General features: G+C 40.9%; 1 protein-coding gene across 1 annotated transcript; it reads right to left on the reverse strand.

The window, feature by feature from the left end:
* Positions 1 to 21,825: 21,825 nt before the first annotated feature.
* LOC125931422 (melanoma-associated antigen 9-like) lies at positions 21,826 to 23,649 on the reverse strand. The gene is given in 4 exon segments (XM_049643307.1): positions 21,826 to 22,060; positions 22,204 to 22,373; positions 22,375 to 23,277; positions 23,473 to 23,649. Coding segments are annotated over 3 exon segments (1,137 nt in total). The 3' UTR covers positions 21,826 to 22,060; positions 22,204 to 22,316.
* Between the last annotated feature and the right edge of the window lie 330 nt (positions 23,650 to 23,979).

A 23,979-nucleotide genomic window follows, 5' to 3' on the forward strand; every position in this document is an offset into this window, starting at 1 on the left:
CCTTTAATTTATTCAGTGTTTTTTTAAGAACAGAAATTTTAATTTTTATAAAGTCTAATTATAATTTTGTACTTTGATGGATCATGGTTTTAGTGTCTTGTCTAAAAAATCTGTAGATCATAAATATTTTCTTTTAGAAGTTTTATTGTTTGAGGTTTACATTTTGGATCCATCTATTTAGAGATAATTTTGATGCATGGAAAGGTGGTTCTGATGCATGGCAAGGGAAACAAAAGCAAAAAATAAACTATTGAGATTACACCAAAATAACAAGCTTTTGCAGTGAATAAAATCATCAACAAAATGAAAAGGCAACCTAGTGAGTGGGAAAAGATATTTGCAAATGATATATCCAATAAAAGGAGTGATATTCAAAATATATGAAGAACTCATACAACTCAACACTGGAAAAAAAATAAATCCAATTGAACAATGGACAGAGGATCTGAATAAACATATTTTTTTCCAAAAAAGACATACAGATGGCTATCATACACTTTTTATTTGTGCTTTTCTCTATATGTATATTTCAATAAGAAATTTATTTCTTCTTTATATGTATATTTCAATAAGAAATTTATATTAAAATTGTCAATGAAAATATTAGCAAGGATATAAAATAAAATGAATTCTCATAAACTCAAAGTACAAACATAAATTATAACCACTTTGGGAAACAATGTAACAAGCTACATGTCCATCAACTAACTGTATAATGGATGAATTATTTGAGATATAGTTGCATAATAGAGTACTACATACCAGTGAAGCAAGGAAATTAGAGCTACATTGAAAATATGGATAAATCTCGCAAATACAATATTTAATGAAGCAACCTGAATATTACAGACTGAAAACAGAATGTATACTTTATAGTTTTATGTTTATAAAAGTTCAAATCTAGGTTGCCCAAATTCTGCTTCTGTTTATGAGGTAGAAAGTCAAAAGAGAACATCACACTCACTTGAAAAATGAGAATAACGCAGATAGTCTATAAAATCAAAACTTTTCTCAAACTATTTAGAGTTGGTGTTACAAGGCAATCAAGACAATTAAATTCCAAAGGATGTTGATCTCCTCCAAAGAGAGAAAGAACACATGAACTCTTTCACATTTGGAAGAGCATAGGAATAAGGGCATCAAAGAATCATGTAAGAAGAAATAAGCTAAACTTGAGATACCACAACACACATCTGAGAAAGACCAACATTATTTAAAAAATACTGGCATTATTGGGGCGCCTGGGTGGCGCAGTCGGTTGGGCGTCCGACTTCAGCCAGGTCACGATCTCACGGTCCGTGAGTTCGAGCCCCGCGTCAGGCTCTGGGCTGATGGCTCAGAGCCTGGAGCTTGTTTCCGATTCTGTGTCTCCCTCTCTCTCTGCCCCTCCCCCGTTCATGCTCTGTCTCTCTCTGTCCCAAAAATAAATAAACGTTGAAAAAAAAAATACTGGCATTATTAAGTGCTACCAAGGATGAAGAAAAAGTTACACTTTCATACATAAGTATTGGAAATATAAAATGATACATCCCCTGTGAAAAGTGATTTGGTAATTTCTTTTAAACATACATTTACCATATGAGTCAGCAAAGCCACTCCTAGGAGAAATAAAAAACTTAACATCTACATATGAATATTTATATCAGTTCCATTCATATTTGCCAAAATCTGGAAACAACCCAAATGTCCTTCCATGAGTGAATGGATAAACTGTGGTGTGTTGGTACAATGGATTGCTACTGGGAAATAAAAATGAATGAACTATTGATAGACACAACTTGGATGAACCTCAAAGGCATTTTCCTGAGTAAAAGTGCTTCAAAAAGTTACTTACTTTATTTTTCCATTTATATAACATTGATGAAAAGACAAAGATACAGTGATAGAAGATGGTGGAGTAGTTGTCAAAATTAGGTGTGAGAGGAGGGTAAGACTATAAAAGAACAGCACTTGGGAGTTTGTGTCTCCATGTTTGTATGTATGTGTTGGAAGACAGTTATAGAACTATTTTAAATCCTGATTATGATTGTGGTTACATGAATTTATATATGGGTTTTAACTTTACACCAAAATAAAGAGATAATTTTATTATTTAAACATTTTAAAAGATTAAAATAAATAAAAAAGTTGGAATAACTACATTGATAGCAGAAAAAATTATTTCACTAGAAGAAAATTATTATAAACAGGAATATTAAATATAATTACATAAGGATACTTCAAGACGGTATAACAATATTAAGTGTGCATGCACCTAAAAGCAGAGCTTCAAAATACATGAAACAAAAACTGATAAAACTGAAAGGACAAATAGCCAAATCTAAAATTATATTTGGACAAATATAATTGTAATATAATAAAAATAATGCTTCTCTCTGAGGAAATTATACAAAAAGTGGATAGAAAGGATACTGAAGAACCCAAACAGCACTCTGAAACAACTTTATCTAACTGGCATTTACAGAACACTCTACACAATAGAAGAGTATACATTATTTTCAAGTACACATGGAATATTCACCAAGATAATCCATAAAACAACCCTTAACAAATGTAAAAGAATTTAAATCCTGCAAAGTATATTCTCAAAGATTGTAACAAGAGATTAAGAAGGGCATTATATCATAATTAAGGGGTCTATCCATCAAGAAGAGCTAACAATTGTGTTTATGCCCCAACTTGAGAGCACCCAAATATATAAATCAATTAATCACAAACATAAGCAGAGTTATTGATAATAATACCATTGTTGCAGGAGACTTTAATACTCTACTGACAGCAATTGGACAGATCATCTAAGGAGAAAATCAACAAGGAAACAAAGACTCTGAATGACACATCAGACCAGATGGACTTAACAGATATATTCAGAACATTTCATCCTAAAGCAGCAGAATACACATTCTTCTTGAGTGCATATGGAACATTTTCCAGAACAGTTCACATACTGGGTCACAAATCAGCTCTCAACAGGTATAAAAAGATTGAAATCATAATGGAATAAAGAATACCAAAAGGGATATTTGCAAATTCCCAAAATATTTTGAGACTGGACAACACATTTTGACTAGCTCATGTTTAAAAAAAAAATTCTTGAGGGTAATTTAAAAGTACTTTGAAATTAATGAAAATAAAAATACAGTATTAGATTTGTGGGATTCAGCTAAAGCAGTGCTTAGAGAGAAACTTATGTCATTAAACGCTTGTATTAGAAACGCTTATATTTATATTCAAATAATCAAAGCTTCCACTTTAAAAGGTGTAAAAAGAAAAGTAAATTAAATTCTATGCAACAGAAGAATGGGAATTATATAGATAAAAGCATAAATCAATGAAATTGAAATTAAGAAAACAATAAATAATATCAATGGGCACAAAAGCTGTTTCTATAAAAAGGTCAGAGAAACTGAAATACCTAGTGATACTGAAAATGTTGTTGATAAACAATGGTTTTGGATACTGTTAAAGTATAAGAAACTGTAGATCTAGAGTGAGGAATATATAATATGTGAGTTTTCAGGAAGGGTAAAAATGACAGAACACATATTGTAATCATATAAATAAATGTCTTATGATCTAGTAGTAATGTGCAATTGTTTAAAAGCTTGGAATAGCCAACAAAGTACTTAGATCTTCACCAAATACATATAAAGGGACAGGTGCTAATATGCAAAAATAAGGAAAAGTTAATATTTTGCAAGAGGAAAATCTAGGTTAAATATGAAAAAGCGTTGGTAAAAAAAAGTTATTGGTAAAGATACTGGTGCTTATTATTTCCATTTTTTTTGGTAGAATGTGAATCTATACTTTTAAAAGGGAAAAATAAAAATATGAGATTATTCCATTGTGAATAAATTATGTGCACAATTTTTATAACTAAAATGTATAGAAATATCACTGGATAAAAATTATTTGGTAAAAATCAGGGATTGATGAGTTTTAAAAAGAACAAAGAACAAATGATGCAGTAGTAAGAAAATTCCTGAAGCACAAGAATAACATGGAATCATATCAAAATCAGAGAAACCATTCATGAATTTGTTAGGACATGATATGAATGAAAACAGTTAAATGTTAAAATCCTCAATGCAGAAAAGGAGTATGTGAGATATAGCTAACAACAAAGCACATATTATCTACAGTACAATAGTGTTAACAAAAATCGTGAATCACAGTTCTTATTATATGGTGTTCAATTTGTAAAATATAAGAATATGCTAACTTAGAAGCTATGCATTGAATAATTGTTAAAGAAAATGTGGGTTACTTTTATAATATACTGCATAATTCTTATGAAAATCAGTGTTTTTAAAACGTAGGTTTTCACTCATGACTCAGAATTAATGGATTAATGACTAGAAAATATTTTATTTATTTTTTTAATCTTTATTTTTGAGAGACAGAGAGAGAGAGCATGAGCAGGGGAAAGGCAGAGAGAGAGAGAGGGAGACACAGACTCTGAAGCAGGCTCCAGGCTCCAAGCTGTCAGCACAGAGCCCGACACAGGACTTGAACCCACAGACATCAAGATCATGACCTGAGCTGAAGTCAGGCACCCAACCAAGTGAGCCACCCAGGCATCCCTAGAAAACCTTTTAAATAACAGTTTGTTATGGGCTATTACAAGAGACATATAAATGACTTTTGACAAGAGACATATAAACAACACTCAATAATGCAAGTAATTGTGGTAATTACTTCTGCCAATATTGCCTATATACAATCCTGCCTATAGATATTACATCTGATATCATGTCATTGAGAATATCACTTAAATATAATTTCCCTTTTATAATATGCTAGTTTTTCTAGATAAATGGTATTTTAAAAAGATATAGATTCTTTTTTAAAAAATGTTGATTTATTTATTTTGAGAAATAGAGAAAGTGTGAGTAGGAGACGGGCAGAGAGAGAGGGAGAGAGAGAGAATCCCAAGCAGGCTCCACGCTGTTAGTGCAGAGCTGGATGCAGGGCTCAATCTCATGAACCATGAGATCATGACCTAGCCAAAATCAAGAGTCAGATGCTTAACTGACTGATCCACCCAGGCACTCGGTAAATGATATATCCTTACCTGTGAAACACTGGATTTGAAAGTCTGAGAGAAATTAAAAGATTACACATAGCCTACTTAATTAGATTTCAAAGTTTCTTTGTTTCTTTATAGTTACATAACCAGTAAGTGAGCTAGGGGCTGGAAACAATCCAGCAAGAGGTTTATCAATATTCAAATGAAACATCTAGATAATGAGTGTTTGTTTTTGGTCTAAATCACATTTTAAAATATTTGCAGTATTTTATTATGATAATGGTAATTTTTGTGTGCCTTAGAAGTGTTTGAAAAATTGAAGGCATAAACAAGAGAATTAAAAATGTGTTATATTTCCACAAGCAAGAGAAAAACATTGTTGCTATTTTGTTGTATATACTCCCACTTTGTATGTATGTCTACATTAACATATATATGTGTCTCAGTCTTTCAATCTAGATTAAATTGAAATACTGGGATTTATGTCATATGTAGATAATTCAGGTTTTAAATCTGTATTATAGGATTTCTGATTCTGCCATGATGGAGTCAACAGGGACCAAATTTACACAGCTACCTGAAACAACCACAACAAAAAGGCAAAATGCACAAAACAATGATTTTTAATTTATTGGACATTAGGCAAATGACAACAGTGCTATCTGAGAGATGAAAAACAAGTGAGATAAGTCCTATGATTGCCCAAGCTTATTGCCTAGAGAGAGATTGAAGACCATAGAGCACAGTGGAGAAGCTTGGCCATTTGCTTGAGTTGAGGAGGTAGAGCTGGCAGTCTGGGGATGCTAGGTGGCTAGAGCTTGCAAGACAAATTTTCAGAGAGTAGAAAGCTCCACAGAGAAATCTCTAGGGATTACGTAGGTCTGGGAAGTATTCTTGCTGCCATTTTTCAGAGTGGAAAACCTCATATTTCATAGGGCTCAGTTAGAATACACAGAATGGTTTTGCCTTAGAAATGAAGAAATACTAGCCATAGTCTAAACATTGCCTTTATCTCAACTAACAAAGTTTTAAAGCAAGACCCAAAAGGAGCATACTGTTTCTAAGTAATTTAATTGTGTCCCAGAATAAAGCTCATGAATATTTATTTATAGAAACACAAAAATGGGGTGTCTGGGTGGCTCAGGCCCATTGAGCATCTGACTTCAGCTCAGGTCATGATCTCATCGTTCATGAGTTTGAGACCAAAATAGGGCTTGCTGCTGTCAGTGTAGAGCCCACTCCAGACCCTCTGTCCTCCTCTCTCTCCCCCACTCACACTTCCTCTCTCAAAAATAAATAAGCATAAAAAAAATAAACAAAAATATCCAGCACTTAACAAGGTAAAATTCAAAATGTCTGACATACAATTAAAATTATTAACAATTCAAAGAAGAAAGAAAGTAAGATCAACAATGAGGAGACAAATAAATCAAAACTGACCTAGAAATGAGACAGATAATAGAGTTAGTAGACAAGGACATTGAAGCAGTATTATATATAACTGTGTTTTGAATGTTCAAAAGATAAAAGGAAAGGTTGAACGTGTTAAATAGAGACATGGAATATACAAAAAAAAAAAACCCAAGTAAACTTTGAGATATAAAATCTACAATGTTTATTTGAAAAAATATACCAGTTTGGGTCAATGTAGATTTGAGATGTAAGAAGAAAGATTTAGTGAACTTGAAGATATATCAATAAAACTTTCCAGAAACACACAGAGAGAAAACAATGCTGAAAACATTGGTGAGTTGTGAGGCAATGAATAGAGCATTGGTGAGTGGGAAGGCATATATTTGGAGACACCAAAGGAGAGTGAAATGGGAGGATAGAAATATTTGAATGAAAACCACCAAAATTGGATGAAAACTATATAAGGCCACAGATTCAAAAAGCTAAAAGAATGCCAGAAATAAAAAGGATGAAGAAAACTATACCATGGCCCATAATAATCAAATTACTTAAAATTAGTACTAAGGAGAAAATCTTAAAAATACACAGAGATAAAAGACACTTTACTACAGAGGAACTTACAAGCCTAAGTGTATATTTCTTGTCAAAAACAATAAAAACAAGCCAGGAGGAATTAAGATGGCAGAGTAGTATTGATGAAGTCTTGGGGTGATGGGGGGTTCATGGGGTCCAGAGCTGATGGCCATGAAAGAATTCTTGAAGATGTCTTTGGTACAAAAATGTGATTTTATTAAAGCACAGGGACAGGACCCATGGGCAGGAGGAGCTGCACTGAGATTGTAATGGGTAACTGATTATATACCCTCAGGTTAGGAGGGGGTCAGGGATAGAATAAGTCTCTAAGGTATTTTGGAAGCTAGGTTTCCAAGACCTTGAGGGGCTAGCTGTTGCTAAGGAAACTCCACTTATTACTGTTTAATAAAACCCTAGTCATGAGATCCTTCAGATGTATATGGGGGAGCCATAAGTTTAGAGTATCATTGCCAGCATATATCTTGGGGCAATTGAGATAAAGGTAGTAGACTTACAGGATCCTCAAGGTTGGGATAATGTTAAGCTAAGGTTCTCTTTTGCCCCTAGCAAAGTGTCATCATTGAAGCAGCTGAATGACAGGTTTCAAGGACTTTTCATTTGCCTTAGTTTCCCACATTACCATGGCAAGCACTTAAGCCCCTTTCCTTTGTTCTTGGGTAGTCAGGAGTGTCTGAGGAATATCACTCATATTCCACCAGAGGGTGGCATTGTGTCAGCCTGTATTTTGCCCTCAACTTGCCCCACACTCCTTCATCAGTATGGGGACCCAGAGGCTGTCTCGTCCCTGAAATACAGCTAGATCAACATCAAACCATTTTAAATGCCTAGGAAGTTGATTTGAGGATTAACACAACAATCTGCATAATTGGGCAAAAGATCTTGGCAAGTATGCAGTGTGGAGAGGCGAATTGGGGAGGAGGAAAGCTTCAATGCCAGGGAGAGTGGGGAGCTATTTTCATGGAAAGAGGACAGAGAGAGAAAGAGAAGGGGGGAGAGAGCGCAGGGCATTGGGATTGCACAAGAAAAGCACTCCACTTGAAAGTAGCTGGAGAGAGAGAAAGAGTAAAAACACTCACAGGAGACTGGACAAGAAACTGTTACCCAAAACCATTAATGGGGAAAAAGAAGAGGATTTCAATAACACCAGTATTTTATAAACAGTGGAGGGCAGTCAGAAGTTTCAGAGCACAGTGCCTGGTGGTGCTCTGGTGAGGAAGCAAGGCAAATACCCAGGAGGGTGCAGCATGGTCTAAGGGGTCCCTGTGTCACACAGGGAGAAGTGGTTCCCCTCCTTGTAGTGCATTTGGTAGAGACTATCCAGCCTCTCTGCAAGCAAAAGTCCCAGATAGCTGCCATGTTTACTGGTATAGGAACAAAGACACCCAATGAGGGTAGCAAACCCTAGTGCCAGCTGTCTGTTGCAATTTACCATAAACTTTGAGCCTCTGATGCTTTGTAGTCACACAAACGTTTTCTGGGACAAGTTGGTACCTGGCCATTCATTGTTCAGTGAGACCCTCCCCCAGAGGATCAGTGTGGGTCCAAGCTCCAGGGGTCTCTTAATTGTGGGATTTTAAAACACAGTCCCATCTGAGATAAAACTCTGGAGGGAGGTGTTGCCTGGCAGTCAGACAGCTTGGACACAGACAGGATAAAGGTGGGGAGTAGACAGAAGCCTGAGACAAAGGAGGGAAATTGCTTGCACATCTGTGGTGGCACAAAATTCCCAATCTGAAGATTAGAGAGCAGGGTGAGTCCATTTTCCTACTAGTACACCTGTACTGATAGACCCCAGTGAGCTAAGAAGTGCCATGAAGTGGAGAATGGAGCTGTTACACCAAGCCCCACCAGGCACATCTCTAGTAGGGCAAGTCAGCCTGAGAAACAGAGCAGCAGTCTCCTCCACCAGAGGACCAGCACAAATCCCTTCCACCCACTTAGTCTATGGATCATAGTGTGCAGCAAAGTTTCAGTTATAGGGGAAACTGGATTTAGCTTCATTTGGGTTTCTTTTTCTTTGTTCATTAGTTAATTTTATTTGCTTCTGTTTGTGTTCAAATTGTTTTTTTTTCTTCTTTTGTTTCATTTTCTTTCTTGGATACAGAAAGAGCTAAATTTTTTATTCTATTTTAGTATTTTTTTAATTGTTAATTTCTTAGATTTTTTTTCATTTCTCTTTTTTCTCTTTTCTATCAAGCTTTTCTTAACAAGCAGACCAAAACATACATAGACTCTAGCTTCCTTTGTTTGATTTTTTGTTCTTTTTTTTAATTTTTAGTTTTATTTTATTAATGTTTTTCTTCCTCCAAAATGAAAGATGGAGGAATTCACCTCAAAAGAAGGAAAAGGAATAAATGATGGTCAGAGATTTTATCAACACAAATATAAGTGAGATATCTGAACTAGAATCTAAAACCACAATTAAAAGAATACTAGCTGGGATTGAAAAAAACATAGAAGACACCAGGGAGTCCCTTTCTGCAGAGATAAAATAACTAAAATCTAGTCAGGCTGAAATTTAAAATGCTATAACCAAGATGCAATCTTGAATGGATGCCATGATGGTGAGGATGGACAAACAAGAGCAGCAAATTAGTGATATAGAAGATAGAATTATGGAAAATAATGAAGCTGAAAAGAAGAGGGAAACAAAGGCAAAAGATTATGATACAAGACTTACAGAAAACAACGAGTTATAAAAGAGGAATAACACTTGTATTATAGGAATCCCAGAAGATGAAGAGAGAGAAAAGGGGGCAGAAGTTTTGTGTTAACAAATTATAGCTGAAAAGTCTCTCTCATCTAGAGAAGGACACACACATCAAAATCCAAGAAGCACAGAGAACTCCCATTAAATTAAAAAAAATACCATCACCAAGGCATATCAATATTATAGTCAAATTCACAAAATACACAGATAAGGAAAGAATCATGAAATTAGCAAGGGAAAAAAGTCCTTCACCTACAAGGGACGACAAATCAGGTTCACAGCAGATCTTTCCAAAGAAACTTAGCAGGCCAGAAAGGAGTGGCAGGGTATATTCAATGTGATGAATGGGAAAAATATGCAGCCAAGAATTATTTATCCAGCAAGACTGTCATTCAAATAGAAGGAGAGATAAGGAGTATCCCAGACAAACAAAAACTTAAGGATTCTTGCAAGAAATTTTAAGGGGGCACTTTGAGTGGAGAAAAAACAAAACAAAGCAAAACAAGACCAAAGCAACAAAGACCAGAAGACCAGAGACATCAACAGAAACACCAACTCTACAAGCAACACAATGGCACCAAGTTCATATCTTTGAATAATCACTGTGAATATAAATGGACTAAATGCTCTAATCAAAAGACATAGGGTATAAGAATAGATAAAAAAAAAACAAGATCCATCTATATGCTGCCTATAAGAGACTCATTTTAGACATAAAGACACCTGCAGATTCAAACTGAGTGGATGGAGAACCATCTAACATGTTAATGGACATCAAAAGAAGGGAAGGAAAAAAAAGTTAGAAAGGGAGGGAGCCAAACCATAAGACACTCTTAAAAACTGAGAATAAACTGAAGGTTGATGAGGGGGTGGGAGGGAGGGGAAAGTGGGTGATGGGTATTGAGGAGGGCACCTGTTGGGATGAGCACTGGGTGTTGTATGGAAACCAATTTGACAATAAACCTCATATTAAAAAAATAAAAATAAAATAAAATGGAGAAATCTGGAAAAAAATATAACAAAGACTGTAACAAGAGATGAAGAAGGGCATTATAACATAATTAAGGGGTCTTTCCACCAAGAACATCTAACAACTGCAAATATTTATGCCCCCAATTGCAAATATTTATGCCCCCAAGTTGAAAGAAACCAAATGTATAAATCAATTAATCACAAACATAAAGAAACTCATTGATAATAACACAATAATAGCAGGTGGCTTTAATATTCCACTTACAACAACGTACAGATCATCTAAGCAGAAAATCAACAAGGATACAATGGCTTTGAATGACCCACTGGACCAGATGGACTTACAGATATATTCAGAACATTCTATTCTAAAGCAGAAGAATACACATTCTTTTTGAGTGTACACAGAACATTCTCCAGGATAGGTCACATACTGGGACACAAATCAGACCTTAACAAGTATAAACAGATTGAGATCATACCATGCATATTTTCACACCACAGTGCTATGAAAGTTGAAATCAACCACCAGAAAAAGTTTGGAAAGATTACAAACACTTGTATTGAATATTAAAGAACTTGAATATTAAAGAACATCCTACTGAAGAATGAATGGGTTAACCAAGAAATTAAAGAGGAAATAAATAAGTACATGGAAGCCAATGAAAATGAAAACACAACAGTCCAATACCTTTGGGATGCAGCAAAGGCAGGCATAAGAGGGAAGTATATTGCAATCCAGGCCTTCCTAAAGAAGGAAGAAATGTCTCAATTGCAGAGCCTAACCTTATACCTAATGGAGCTGGAAAAAGAATGGCAAATGAAGCCCCAAAACAGTAGAGGAATAATAAAGATTAGAGCATAAATCAAGAATATTGAAATGAGAAAAAAGTAGAATAGGTAAACAAACTAGGAGGTGGCTCTTTGAAAGAATTAACAAAATTGATAAACCCCTAGCCAGACTTATTAAAAAGAAAAAGGAGAGGACTCAAATAAATAAAATCACAAATGAAAGAGGAGAGATCACTACCAACACCACAAAAATACATATAAGAGAATATTATGAGTATATGGTAATATATGCTAACAAATTGAGCAATGTGGAAGAAATGAATAAATTCCTAAAAACATACAAACTACCAAAATTGAAACAGGAAGAAATAGAAAACTTGAACAGACTCATAACCAGCAAAGAAATTGAATCAGTAATCAAAAAACTCCAAAGAAGAGTCCAGGGCCAGATGGCTTCCCAGGAGAATTCCACCAAACATGTAAAGAAGTGTTAATACCTATTCTTTTGAAAATGTTCCAAAAAATAGAAATGGAAGGAAAACTTCCATACTCTTTCTATGAGGCCAGCATTACTTGCATTCCAAAAGCAGACAAAGATCCCACTAAAAAAAAGAGAATTACAGATCAATTTCCTTGATAAACATGGATGCAAAAAGTGTCAACAAGATACTAGCAAATCCAATCCAAAAATACATTAAAATAATTGTTCACCACCATCAGGTGAGATTTATTCCTGAGTTGCAGGGGTGGTTCAATATCCACAAATCAATCAACGTCATAAACCACATTAATAAAAGAAAGGATAAGAATCACCTGATCCTCTCAATAGATGCAGTAAAAGCATTTGACATAACACAGCATTTTTTCTAGATAAAAACCCTCAAGAATGTAGGGATAGAAGGAACATACGTCAACATCATAAAGGTCATATATGAAAGACCCACAACTAATATCATCCTCAATGAAGAAAAACTGAGAGCTTTCCCCTTCAGGTCAGGAACATAACAGAGATGTCCATTCTCACCACTGTTGTTCAACATAGTACTGGAAGTCTTAACCTCAGCAATCAGACAACAAAAAGCAATAAAAGGGAAATAAATTGGCAAAGAAGAAGTCAAACTTTCACTCTTCACAGGTGACATGATACTCTACATGGAGAACCCAAAATATTCCAGCAAAAAAACTGTTAGAACTAATATGTGAATTCAACAAAACAGCAGGATATAAAATCAATGTACATTAATCAGTTGCATTTCTATACACCAATAATGAAGCAGCAGAAAGAGAAATCAAGGAATTAATCCCATTTACAATTGCAACAAGAACAATAAGATACCTAGAAATAAACATAACCAACGGGATAAAGGTCTGTACACCGAAAGCTATAGAAATCTTATGAAATAAATTGAAAATTTTCACAGAGTAAGAACAATCCTAAAATTTGTATGGAACCATAAAAGACCCTGAATAGACAAAGTAATGTTGAAAAAGAAAACCAAAGCTGGAGACCTCACAATTTTGGACTTCAAGCTATATTACAAAGCTGTAATCATTAAGACAGTATGGTAGTGCACACAAACATACACATATATCAATGTAACAGAATAAAGAACCCAGGAATGGACCAACAACTATATAGTTAGCTAATATTTGACAAAGCAGGAAAGAATATTGAATGGAGGAAAGACAGTCTCTTCAACAAGTGGTGTTGGGAAAACTGGACAGAAACAAGCAGAAGAATGAAACTGGACTACTTTCTTACACCATACACAAAAATAAATGAATTAAAAATGGATGAAAGACCTACATGTAAGACAGGAAATCATCAAAATCCTAAAGGAGAAAAGAGGAAGCAACCTTTTTGATTTCAGCTGCAACTTCTTACTAGACATGTCTCTGGAGGCAAAGGAAACAAAAGCAAACATGAACTATTGGGACCTCATCAAGACAAAATTATTCTGGGCAGCAAAGGAAACAATTAACAAAGCTAAAAGGTAACCAATGGAATGGGAGAAGGTATTTGCAAATGAAATATCTGATAAAGAGTTAGTATCCAAAATCTATAAAGAACTTATCCAACTCAATACCCAAGAAAACCAAATAATCCATTGAAGAAACGAGAAGACATGAATAGACACTTTTCCAAAGAAGACATCTACATGGCTAACAGACACATGAAAAGATGCTAAACATCACTCATCATCAAGGAAATACTAATCAAAATACAATGAGATATCACCTCACACGTGCCAGAATGGCTAACATTAACAATGCAGGAAACAACAGATGTTGGTGAGGATATGGAGAATGGAGAACACTTTTGCACTGTTAGTGGGGACACAAACTGGTGCAGCCACTCTGGAAAACAGTATGGAGGTTCCTCAAAAAAATTAAAACTAGAACTACCCTATGACCCAGCAATTGCAGTACTAGGTATTTATCCAAAGGATACAAAAATGCAGATTCCAGTGGGGTATTTGCACCCCAATGTTTATGGTAGTACTTACTATAAACAAAAGCCAAATTATGGAAAGAGCCCAAGCGTCCATCGACTGATGAATGTATAAAGACGTGATATAAATAAACAATGGAATATTACTCAGTGATTAATAAGAATGAAACTTTACCATTCACAACAACATGGATGGAACAGAGCATATTATGCTAAGTGAAATAAGTCAGTCGAAGAAAGACAAATATATGATTTCATTCATATGTGGAATTTAGGAAACACAACAGATGAACATGGGATAAGGGAAGGAAAAAATAAGATAAAAACAGAGAGGGAGGCAAACTATAAAAGACACTTAAATATAGAGAAAAAACTGGGGGTTTCTAGAGGGGAGATTGGGGGGGATGGGCTAAATGGGTGATGGGTATTAAGGGGGGCACTTATTGGGATGGACACTGGGTGTTATATGTAAGTGATGAATCACTAAATTCTACTCCTGAATCCAATACTACAGTATATGTTAGCTAACTTGAATTTATATTTTAAAAAAGTAAAAAAGAAATACAAAAATATCCCCTCCCATTATTACTCTGCAAATATTTTTTATGAGCAATTATTGAATTTTATCAATATTTTCTTCATTTGTTGAGACATTCATGTTATTTTCTCCTTTTGTCTTATAATGAACAGAACATATTAATAAGTCTGAATATCTTGATTAATAGATTTTCTAAAATTAAAACAACTTTGTATTCTGTGAATAAATCTAAATGGTCATAATATGTCTTTAAAAACAATGAAAGCAAGAGGAAAGTGGAACAATGTACTTAATGTAATAAAATTTAAACTGTCAACCTAGAATTCTATATGCAGCAAAAATATATTGGAAAAACAATGGTGAGATAAAGGTTCAGAAATACAAAACCTTAAAGACTAATCATTAAGAGACATTCACTACAAGAAACGTTAAAGAATGTTTAAAAGAAATGTTAAACTCCGCTTGGCAGTCAGCAAAAGATGGCAGAGAAATTTAAATCTACACAAAAGAATGACGAGTATCAGGAATTGAAACTTCATGGGTAAACATAAAGATGATTTTCTTATTTATGTAAATGTCTTTGAGAGATAATTGACTGTTTTAATAACAGTGTATGGTGGAGTTTTAACATGCAGCAGTAAAATTGTATGCCAACCACAGAGGAAAGGCTAAAAGGGGAGAAATGGTAGTATACTGTTGGTTTTTATGTGTTTAACTATTCTGAGATCCAGGGGGTATGGCCAGTTGTTTTACTTTTTGTACCAAAAGCCTAGCACAGTGACCAGGCAACTACACATATAACAGGCATTTAAACTGAGCTCATCATTTAAATGTGAACACAATGTGGCTGAAAGGGCTGCTGTGAGCCCAAGATCCAAAATTTGCTTCTTTGTTCTGTATAGAATAAAGAACTCTTATAGGAACCACTTCCCTGTGTTCTTAAAAGGAATTAAATTACACAGCTCTAACAGATTTTTGTTGAGAGTAGGGAATCTGAACACCAGTCAGGGGGACTGTGTGCCCCGTTGTGAACAGAGACAACAGGTAAAATCAAAATAAACCAAACTCCCCATTCTTGTTGAGGACATTCGAACATGATTTAATAATAATTTCAAAAGAAGGAAGCACAAGCGGAAAGATAGAGAGGGCCTACGGTGCTGACAGGCTACCAAGTCAAGGGAGGGACCTCTTTCCCAGAGGAGAGGATGAAGCAGACCCAGACCTGGGAAGATAGAGACAGGGACTGGTGTCAGCAGGAGAAAAGAGCCTGTGCAAAATCCTAAGGGGGGGGGGGGGGGGTTGGAGGGAGAATAGCCACTCCTGTGCTGAGAGTGGAGAAACATGGGTACGTAGTAGGAAGTATGTGCCTTATGTGTATCTACTTCAGGATAGTGGTCAATGAGGACTTAGGTAAACAAGAAAGGGGATAGTTAGGTGTGCTGGGGATGCAGAGGTTGGGAGGCCACAAGTTGTTGGCAGTGCTGGAAAGCCAGGCATCAAAACTAGCTTTCAGTGTATTGGACAGAATGGAGTCCACATCTATACTCCTGTGCAGGAACATAAGGAAGTATACTCCTGAGAAATAGTCTTCTAGCACAGAACATTCCCAGCTGGGCTGGGTAAGGGTCGGGAAGCCTAGTGTTCTGTGGCTGGGTGACAGGACCCACTGCCCTAAGGGGGAAGAAAGGGTGCTGAGTGGATAGGACTGGGTTCATAGTCCTCATTTCCACCACACTACTCTACCTTGCTCACGTTTATGGAGTGGATTTGTGTGGAAGGCTTCAGTTGCAGTCAAAGGTTTCACCTAAAATTTTGACAACCATAGTCTACCAGTTAGATAGATACAGAATGCATCAAGGAGATTTTCCAGTGAGATACAGGACATATAGGATGGATTCATGGAATCCTAGCCTCCTGGGCTCAAAGTTGCCCCTAGCTGCTTGCTCTGTGTCATGAGTAACTTTAGTTACTGCAGAGCTGCCAGCTGCCTGAAACAAGGTTAGCAGAGGTAAGTGTTGAGTATTGGTGGATGCATGCTCAGCCTGGACAAGGATGCCAGGAGCAGAGTATTAAAAAGTAACCCAAAAGGCATATATTATGCCTGTACTCAACCAGAAATCCACCTATCAGAGGAATTTTTCCATGTTTCCTCTACTAAAAGTATACATGTATATATATAACATATGTATACATTGATATATATGTATATATATCCAGTTGATAGAGGGGGCCATTCATCAGCTCAAAATGTGGAGCCTGGCCCCTGCCTGAGCCTTCCACTTCCATAGATGAAACCTACAGTTCTCCAATGGCTCATGAACTTCAGAATTCCCATAGGAAATTATTTCTGAGGGTGTCCATGGTGCTTCCTTCCTAGGAAACATAGTCTATCAGAAGGTTTCCCCAGCCCATTCATGTTCCTTGTCGTGCATTGGGGCCCACACCTCCTCATCAGTTGAACAAGAAAAAGTGCCATCTTTACAGGTTTTCCATCCACCTTGCAAACATCTGCATCTTGGGCCAGTCCTGTATCCCAGACAGAATCTGATGGCAACACAGGCCAGTCATCATGGCCACAGGACATCCGCTCCTTCTATGCCAAGGCCCCAGAAGCCCTGGAAGGCAGTCCAAGCCAGGGACACCATTTGGACAGCGTTCAAGCGTGTCCATGCCCAGCCGTTTATCTGCAGAGTCTGAGATGATTAGTCCCAGGGCTTTCTCCTTCTGATTTCGCCCTCCTTGCCACTGCACACTTCCTTCCACTGCTCTTGGCTGTTCCTGGCCCTTCTCAGCCATCATTCCTCGGCTCACTAACCCCTCACTCACATAGCCCCGCCCTTTGTGGGGGGTTGCACTGCACCCAGAGGGAAAGTCCCCAGCCTCCAGCAGGCATCCTGACAGCTTCCAGCCCCAGGACCCTGGCAAGGATGCACTAGATAATGCTATAATGCTAGAGTAATCCAGAGATGTCGCTTACCTGAATGACGCAGGGAGCCAAGTGTACTGTTCCTGACAGAGGTAGGGGGACTCTAAGGCAGCGGGGTGTCTGGCATGGTGCTGGTCCATTCATCCAATAGACCTGCCCTGTTCAGACCACCCTGAAACTTCCAGCTAGTGATAATGATTCAGAGATTTCCCCAGCCTGTTCATGTTCTTTGTCCCAGGTCCCTCTCCCTCCCCACCTTCTCTCCTTCTGGCCCCTTTGCCCCTAAGCTAGACTCTAGATTCAGAGCCCCAACTCCCAGCCTGCCTGGGGGCTCCCTGGACTTGGTTTTGTACTCCTTTTCTCTCATGGACTGTGGCAATCGCTTTCCGCTGGATGCTCTCAATGCCCCTTCCTAGCTGAGGGTGTCCTGTCTGGTTCCCTCCCCTGGCTCCTGGTCACTCTGGCCAAATCCTTCTTTCTCAAAGTAAAGGGGAAATATCTTGTTGGTATTGCATAATCTCAAATCATTTGCAATTTTTATGAGAATACAAATCAGTATAGCATTTTTGGAATAAAATTTCAGACGTATCTATAAAATGTTAAACTGTCCACACCCTTTCCACTTTAACCCAATGTCTATGTTAGTATGTATATGTCATTAGAAAACAATGTTTTCTAACGTTTACCCAGGCATTCGTATTCAAAGATGTTGTTTTCACTTCATTAATCATAGGACACAGGGAAAACCACTTACATCTCCACCAGGAAAAAAAAATGTTTATGTTATTAATTGTGGTATATACATACTTTAACACTCCAGGGAGTAGTTTCAAAAGTGAGGTGGATCTATATGTGCTGTCACGGGAATATCCTGCGTCCATTTTATTAAGTACCAAAAGCTAGTGGCAGAACAATATGTCCACTCTTACCTATTATGTTGAAGAAAACCGATATATTCTGACAGCACACTATTGAAAACCGTAGTCACCTTTAAATAACACACACTAGATTGTTAGTCGTGGGGACTTCTGAGGAGAAGGCTGAACTGTGGAAGATCTTTGAAAAGGGAACATTGTGACTTACCTGTATTTTTAGAGTTTTTTGGAAGCAGGAAGATATGCACTACTACCTTTGTACTTGAAATTTCCATGTAAGTCTAACAACAGAAAAGCAGCCATGTCAAAGTAACTGCTAACTGATGCAACAGACAAACCCTGACACTTGAAGGGCTAGCACAACAAAAGTGCATGCTGGTGCACGTAAATTCTGATACAGTTTGGCAGGGGCCCTCCGCTTTTCCTAGACCCTGGAGAGACAGGTTGCTTTCATCTTGTGGCTCCCCAATCTCAACATGGGGTGGCCATGGTGAATCAAGGGAGACAGCACGGAGCTGACATACCGACATACTGGCTCTGAGATGCCTGGATGTGACGAACGATGCTTCTGCTCACGTCTCCGTGGCAAAGGGTCATCACATGACCCTTCCTAACTACAAGTGGACTGGAAATGCAGGGTCCCCTGTGTCCAGGAAGGAAAGCAAAGACACGGTATGGATGAGCGTTGAAATTTCTCCCACGTATCGCTACACAGTAGGTGCTCAACCAAAGGCAACTATCATAATTTGTTAGGACAACCGACTTTATTGCTCGGAGGAGTAATCGGAGGTCAGATTTGCCTTGGTTTTCTTTGAATTTTCAAGTGCCTACCACATGACAGATACTTTCAAATAGAGAACCACATCTAATGTTAAGAGGATCCTGTACCTCTCAGCAGGAAGCGTTCACCTTCTTCACTCAATAGTACTTTTCTGCATTGCCTGCAGAAAATCCCTGCATTGCCATCTGTAATCACAATAGGCGAGGATTTCCTCCTTCTTTTTGAAACATGGGTAAAGTCTGAACCTGTGAGTCTCTGCTACCCTCCACGTGACTAAACTTGCCTCAACACCTTACCTGCACAGGTGCCATTAGGCTCACTGGCCGCCAGGGCTTTTCCGTGGGGCTGGTACCAGACAAGAGGCAGTGGGAGGATGGTTCTTTCTTTCTGGTTCAATTTGGCCTAATATGTCCACCGAGGAACCATTTTTTGCCACCCAGGAGCATTCCAGGGATTTTAGGAATTTGACTTCAGTGGATGTTTGCTCATCTACCACTTGTGATGAAGCATTACTATCTGACCACCTAAATAAGCTCCTTCATCTGAATATGTGTTCCGTTCCCAGCTTCAAATAAGAAAATCATTGAAGTCCTACTGCAAACACCAGGGTGGCTTCAAATATCCGCTGTGTAACATCAGGGTTAATCCCCAGGTCCCTGTAGGTTATAGGTGCAATGAGACATTCCTCACAGCCCATTGGGAAAACAGAGAGTGTATGGAAGACTCCCTGGGGAGGGATGAACAGATGTCTTAAGGTCACAGTCCAAGTCCCGTTTCCCATCAAAAGGGCTTTAGCTGTCAGAGGGGTTGGAGGGTAAGCTCCAGGAGAGCCAGGGAACCTGGGCAGGGAGGAGGCATGCTCTATGTCATGGGAGGGCATGAAGCCCTTGTGCAGCCAGGAGAGGAGGCGGTGGTGATGAGCTGGCCGGCAGGCCAGGTTCCAGAGTTGGACAGGAGGGCACATGTGGGAAGACCAGGGGCTGTCATGGGGGAAAGTGTTGGGACTGGAAAGAAACGGCGGCACCTAGCAGAGTCTGCTCTGGACAAGACTCGGAAAATCCCCAAGTTGTGTTTGATTCTTCTTGTCACCTTTCTTCCTTAGGCCTGTTTTTACTACCTGGGCCTCGGGGTCCTACTTTATGTCACCTGGGAAACACCATGGGAGCGAGAAGAGAAACGTAGGAGTCAGATGGTCGGCCACAGGCTGGGGTGGGTGGGAACAGCGTGGGCTCTCCATGAATTCAGACCAGGGGTCCGGTTTCTGCCCTGTCACTTACTAGCCGTGTGATCCTGGGAAAACGACCAAGCCCTGTGGGCCTCAGGTTCTTCATCTGTGAAGTAAGTGGGTTTCATAAGCCCCATCTTGCAGGACTGCAGGAATGTATGTGATGTATGGAAAGCACCTCGCACTGTGCCGGGCACATATCGGAACTGTGATGAATGGCAGTTGTTTCTAATGTTGTTTTGATCCCAGACCCTTCTACTCTCTCCTCTGGGATATTTTTTGTTTTCCAGGTCATGCTAGAGAATATGCAGCTCAACAGAACATGGAACAGCTAATAAGCCAAAGAGGGTGCTTCATAAATAAAACTCAGTCCATTTTCTTTTTTTAATTTTTAAAACATGTTTTATTTATTTTTGAGAGAGAGGGACAGAGCACGAGCAGGGGAGGGCCAGAGAGGAAGGAGACACAGAAACTGAAGCAGGCTCCAGGCTCTGAGCTGTCATCAGATGCTTAACCGACTGAGCCGCCCAGGGTCCCCACAGTCCATTTTCCAAATAGGGGATATATGTGGGATATATGAGAATATGCGTGGAATGTAGGCGTGGGGGAGTCGTCCCAGCTGGATACAGCACAAAGCTGCTAGAATTTGAATCAAAGACCAACTTCCTCCCTCCTTCCACATGCTCTTCCGTCCAAACCACAACTTTCATTCATTTCTCCCACACCAAAACCTAGACCTGGCTTACAGCTGTCTAAGGACACTCAAGATAATCAAATGAAAACATCTTTATAATGCACTTGGTTCTGGTTTCCCATGGCCAGGAACAACAGTGTCCGTCTAGAGCCTTCTGGGCTCGACTTTAAAGGAATATTATTGCATTTCTCCAGAAATCCTTGCAGATGATGGGTAGAAAACACCTAGTCCGTGCACTGTGTTCAACTACACCGGGACAAGAGTGCAGGACACTTTCACTTCCTGACCCAGGAGGAGATTTCTTTGGTTTGTCCATGATCCAAAAGGAACTTCTCAGAGCAATTATCTATTTGAGATTTTGCTCATACCCCTAAGGGACACCATCTGTGGGCCTGGCCACTGTCAACATCCAGTTTCATTGTGATCAGCTGCGCAGAAGGCATCACACTGACCAGAGACACCAAGCCAGCCTGGCTCAGGATGTCTCCATTGTAGGGCTCCCCCTGGAGCCACACTGCCTCACCCTTCTTTGGTTTGTTCTGCTCCTCTTAGGGGACCTTTCCCTGCCTTCCCATGGGGACCGCAGCTGCTAGATAGTCACCTATGGGCGAGACGTGTCCTGCCTCTCCTAGTGTCCTCACTGCCAACACAGGGCCCTTCCGAGAGCGAGCAGAGCTCGGCGAATGTCCGGCCACAAATGTCCCAGTGAGCTGGGGACCTCTGCTCAGATCGAGTGTCTCCTCCTTTCTTGGAGACCCAAGCAAAGGCAGGCACACATCTCTACGTCCCTTGTCCAGAATGACAGACGACAACGGACGAGAAGCAAGAACGAACATCTTTTACTTCTCCATGGCCTGAAACCATCCGTTTACTGCCAAGGTCTTCACGTTTGCAAGACATCCCTGTCTGTGCCCAGCCCAGGCACCGCGATTCCCTTCTGGATCCCGAACGAGGACGGAAGGGTTCCCAGCTCGTTGCACCAAACGGCAAAACTCTGACTCTCGAACACCTGCGGCGTGGGTGCCACTCCCACGCTGAGCCCGAAGCTCACGAAACCTTCTGTGACAAGGAACAACATCTGAAAACTTCCTCGAGGAAACAAAGATCGATTTCCGAGGCCACGTAGACAGAGAACAAGAACCCACCCAAACGTGCTCTTGGCCCCGCTTTCCCCCAAGCCGCCCTGGCCCTCCACTACTCACAACGCCCAGCGCCCGCTCTGCTCGCACTCGCAGGCGAGAAGTGGCCTGGCTTCGTGCCCCGCAGGAGAAGCTGCTCGACCCCAGGCGGGAACGGGCCCGGCTGCCCCTCGGGCTCAGGCCCGCTCTTCCTCATGGCTCACAGCCTCTTCGGACAGACACGGAGACCCCGGGCTGCCTGCTGTTGACCGCGAGGATGTGCTGCAGCACCTGCACGCCGCTGGTTTCTGCGTGGGCCCTGGGACCCCACAGGAACTCGTAGCGTGCGGGCTCGCTGCCGGGCACCTGCCGGTACTCCAGGTACCCTTCCTGCACCCAGACTTCGGTCAGCAGCTCCCTGGGCTCCCCATAGAATACGTGCTCCCTGCCGGCATACACCCCCATGACCCCCAGCGCTTCCCACACCGCCTCCTCAGGGGCACGGTCGTCCTCCAGGAGGATCACCCACAGGACCAGCACCAGGAGGCTGGTCTTGGGCATGCCGTCCCTACCACTCGGCGTCCCATCGCAGCTGAGGCCCAGGATGCTGACCAGGACGTAGGAGTGCTCGCGGGGGTCCACTTCCTTCACGTCGACTCCAAAGACCAGCTGCAGATACTCGCAGGCTCGGCGGAAGATCACGGGGAAGCGGTCCCGGTCATCTCGGCTGACCGCCGCCAGCATCTCCGCCCGTGTGGTCGGCTGCTTGGTGCGATACTTGAGGAGCAGCAGCAGCACCAGGCCGGCCACCTTCACGCGGAGCGCATCTGGGAGCGAGGCCTGGGCCCCCGCCGGGGCCCCCCAGGTGCTCGACCCCTCCTCATCGGGGCTGCTGGAGCCCTGGTGGGACTGGCTCCCCGGAGCGCCTGCCATGGCACTGGGGGAGGGGCAGGTGCTCCGAGGGCTCTGGGGAGGACTCGGGGACCGGGCAGCAGCAGATCCCTCCTCCAGGGGGACCAGAATGAGGACAGAGCAGGAGGAGGACACGGAGGAAGAGGAGATGGAGGAGGAGGTGGAGTTAGAGGAGGAGGTGGAGTTGGAGGAGGAGAAAGCAGAGGAGTAGGAGGGGCGGGGCCCGTCTCCCTCCTCCTCCTCCTCCTCCTCCTCCTCCTCTTCTTCCTCCGACTCTACCTCCTCCACCTCCACCTCCACCTCCAACTCCACCTCCAACTCCTCCTCCTCCAACTCCTCTTCCTCCGACTCCACGTCCTCCTCCTCCACCTTCAACTCCACCTCCTCCACCTCCTCCACCTCCTCCTCCACCTCCTCCACCTCCTCCTTCTTCAACTCCACCTCCTCCACCTCCAACTCCACCTCCAACTCCACCTCCTCCTCCACCTCCTCCACCTCCTCCTTCTTCAACTCCACCTCCTTGTCCTCAGGCTCTGGCAGCGGTGCATCCCATGGCAGCGGGACCTCTCTTGGCTCCTCCTTAAGCTTGCAGAGCGCACCCCTCTCACCCAGGGGCATGATGGTCGCGAGACCCTGAAGACAGATGAGGGGTGGCTCCTCAGGGGGAGGCCCAGCCCACAGAGCCCGAGCTCCCAGGCCTGAGAGCGGGGCCGCGTGGGGGTTGGGGGCCGAGGGGTCCCCTCTGGGGTGGGATGGGCGAGCCCGCGGCCCCACGCGCGGAGCACGCACCTCGCCTGGACAACCGACTGGCACGCGGCCGCGCCTCCTCTGCTCTGTGACCTCGGGACTCCTGCCTCAGACCAAGGCCTCAACTCCAGAGCTCTCCGAGCCCCTGGAAGACGGAGGGAGGGAGGGAGGGACGGAGGGACAGACGGAGGGAGGGACGGA

This window comes from Panthera uncia, chromosome X (assembly GCF_023721935.1).
Source record: "Panthera uncia isolate 11264 chromosome X, Puncia_PCG_1.0, whole genome shotgun sequence".
Taxonomy (NCBI): Eukaryota; Metazoa; Chordata; class Mammalia; order Carnivora; family Felidae; genus Panthera; species Panthera uncia.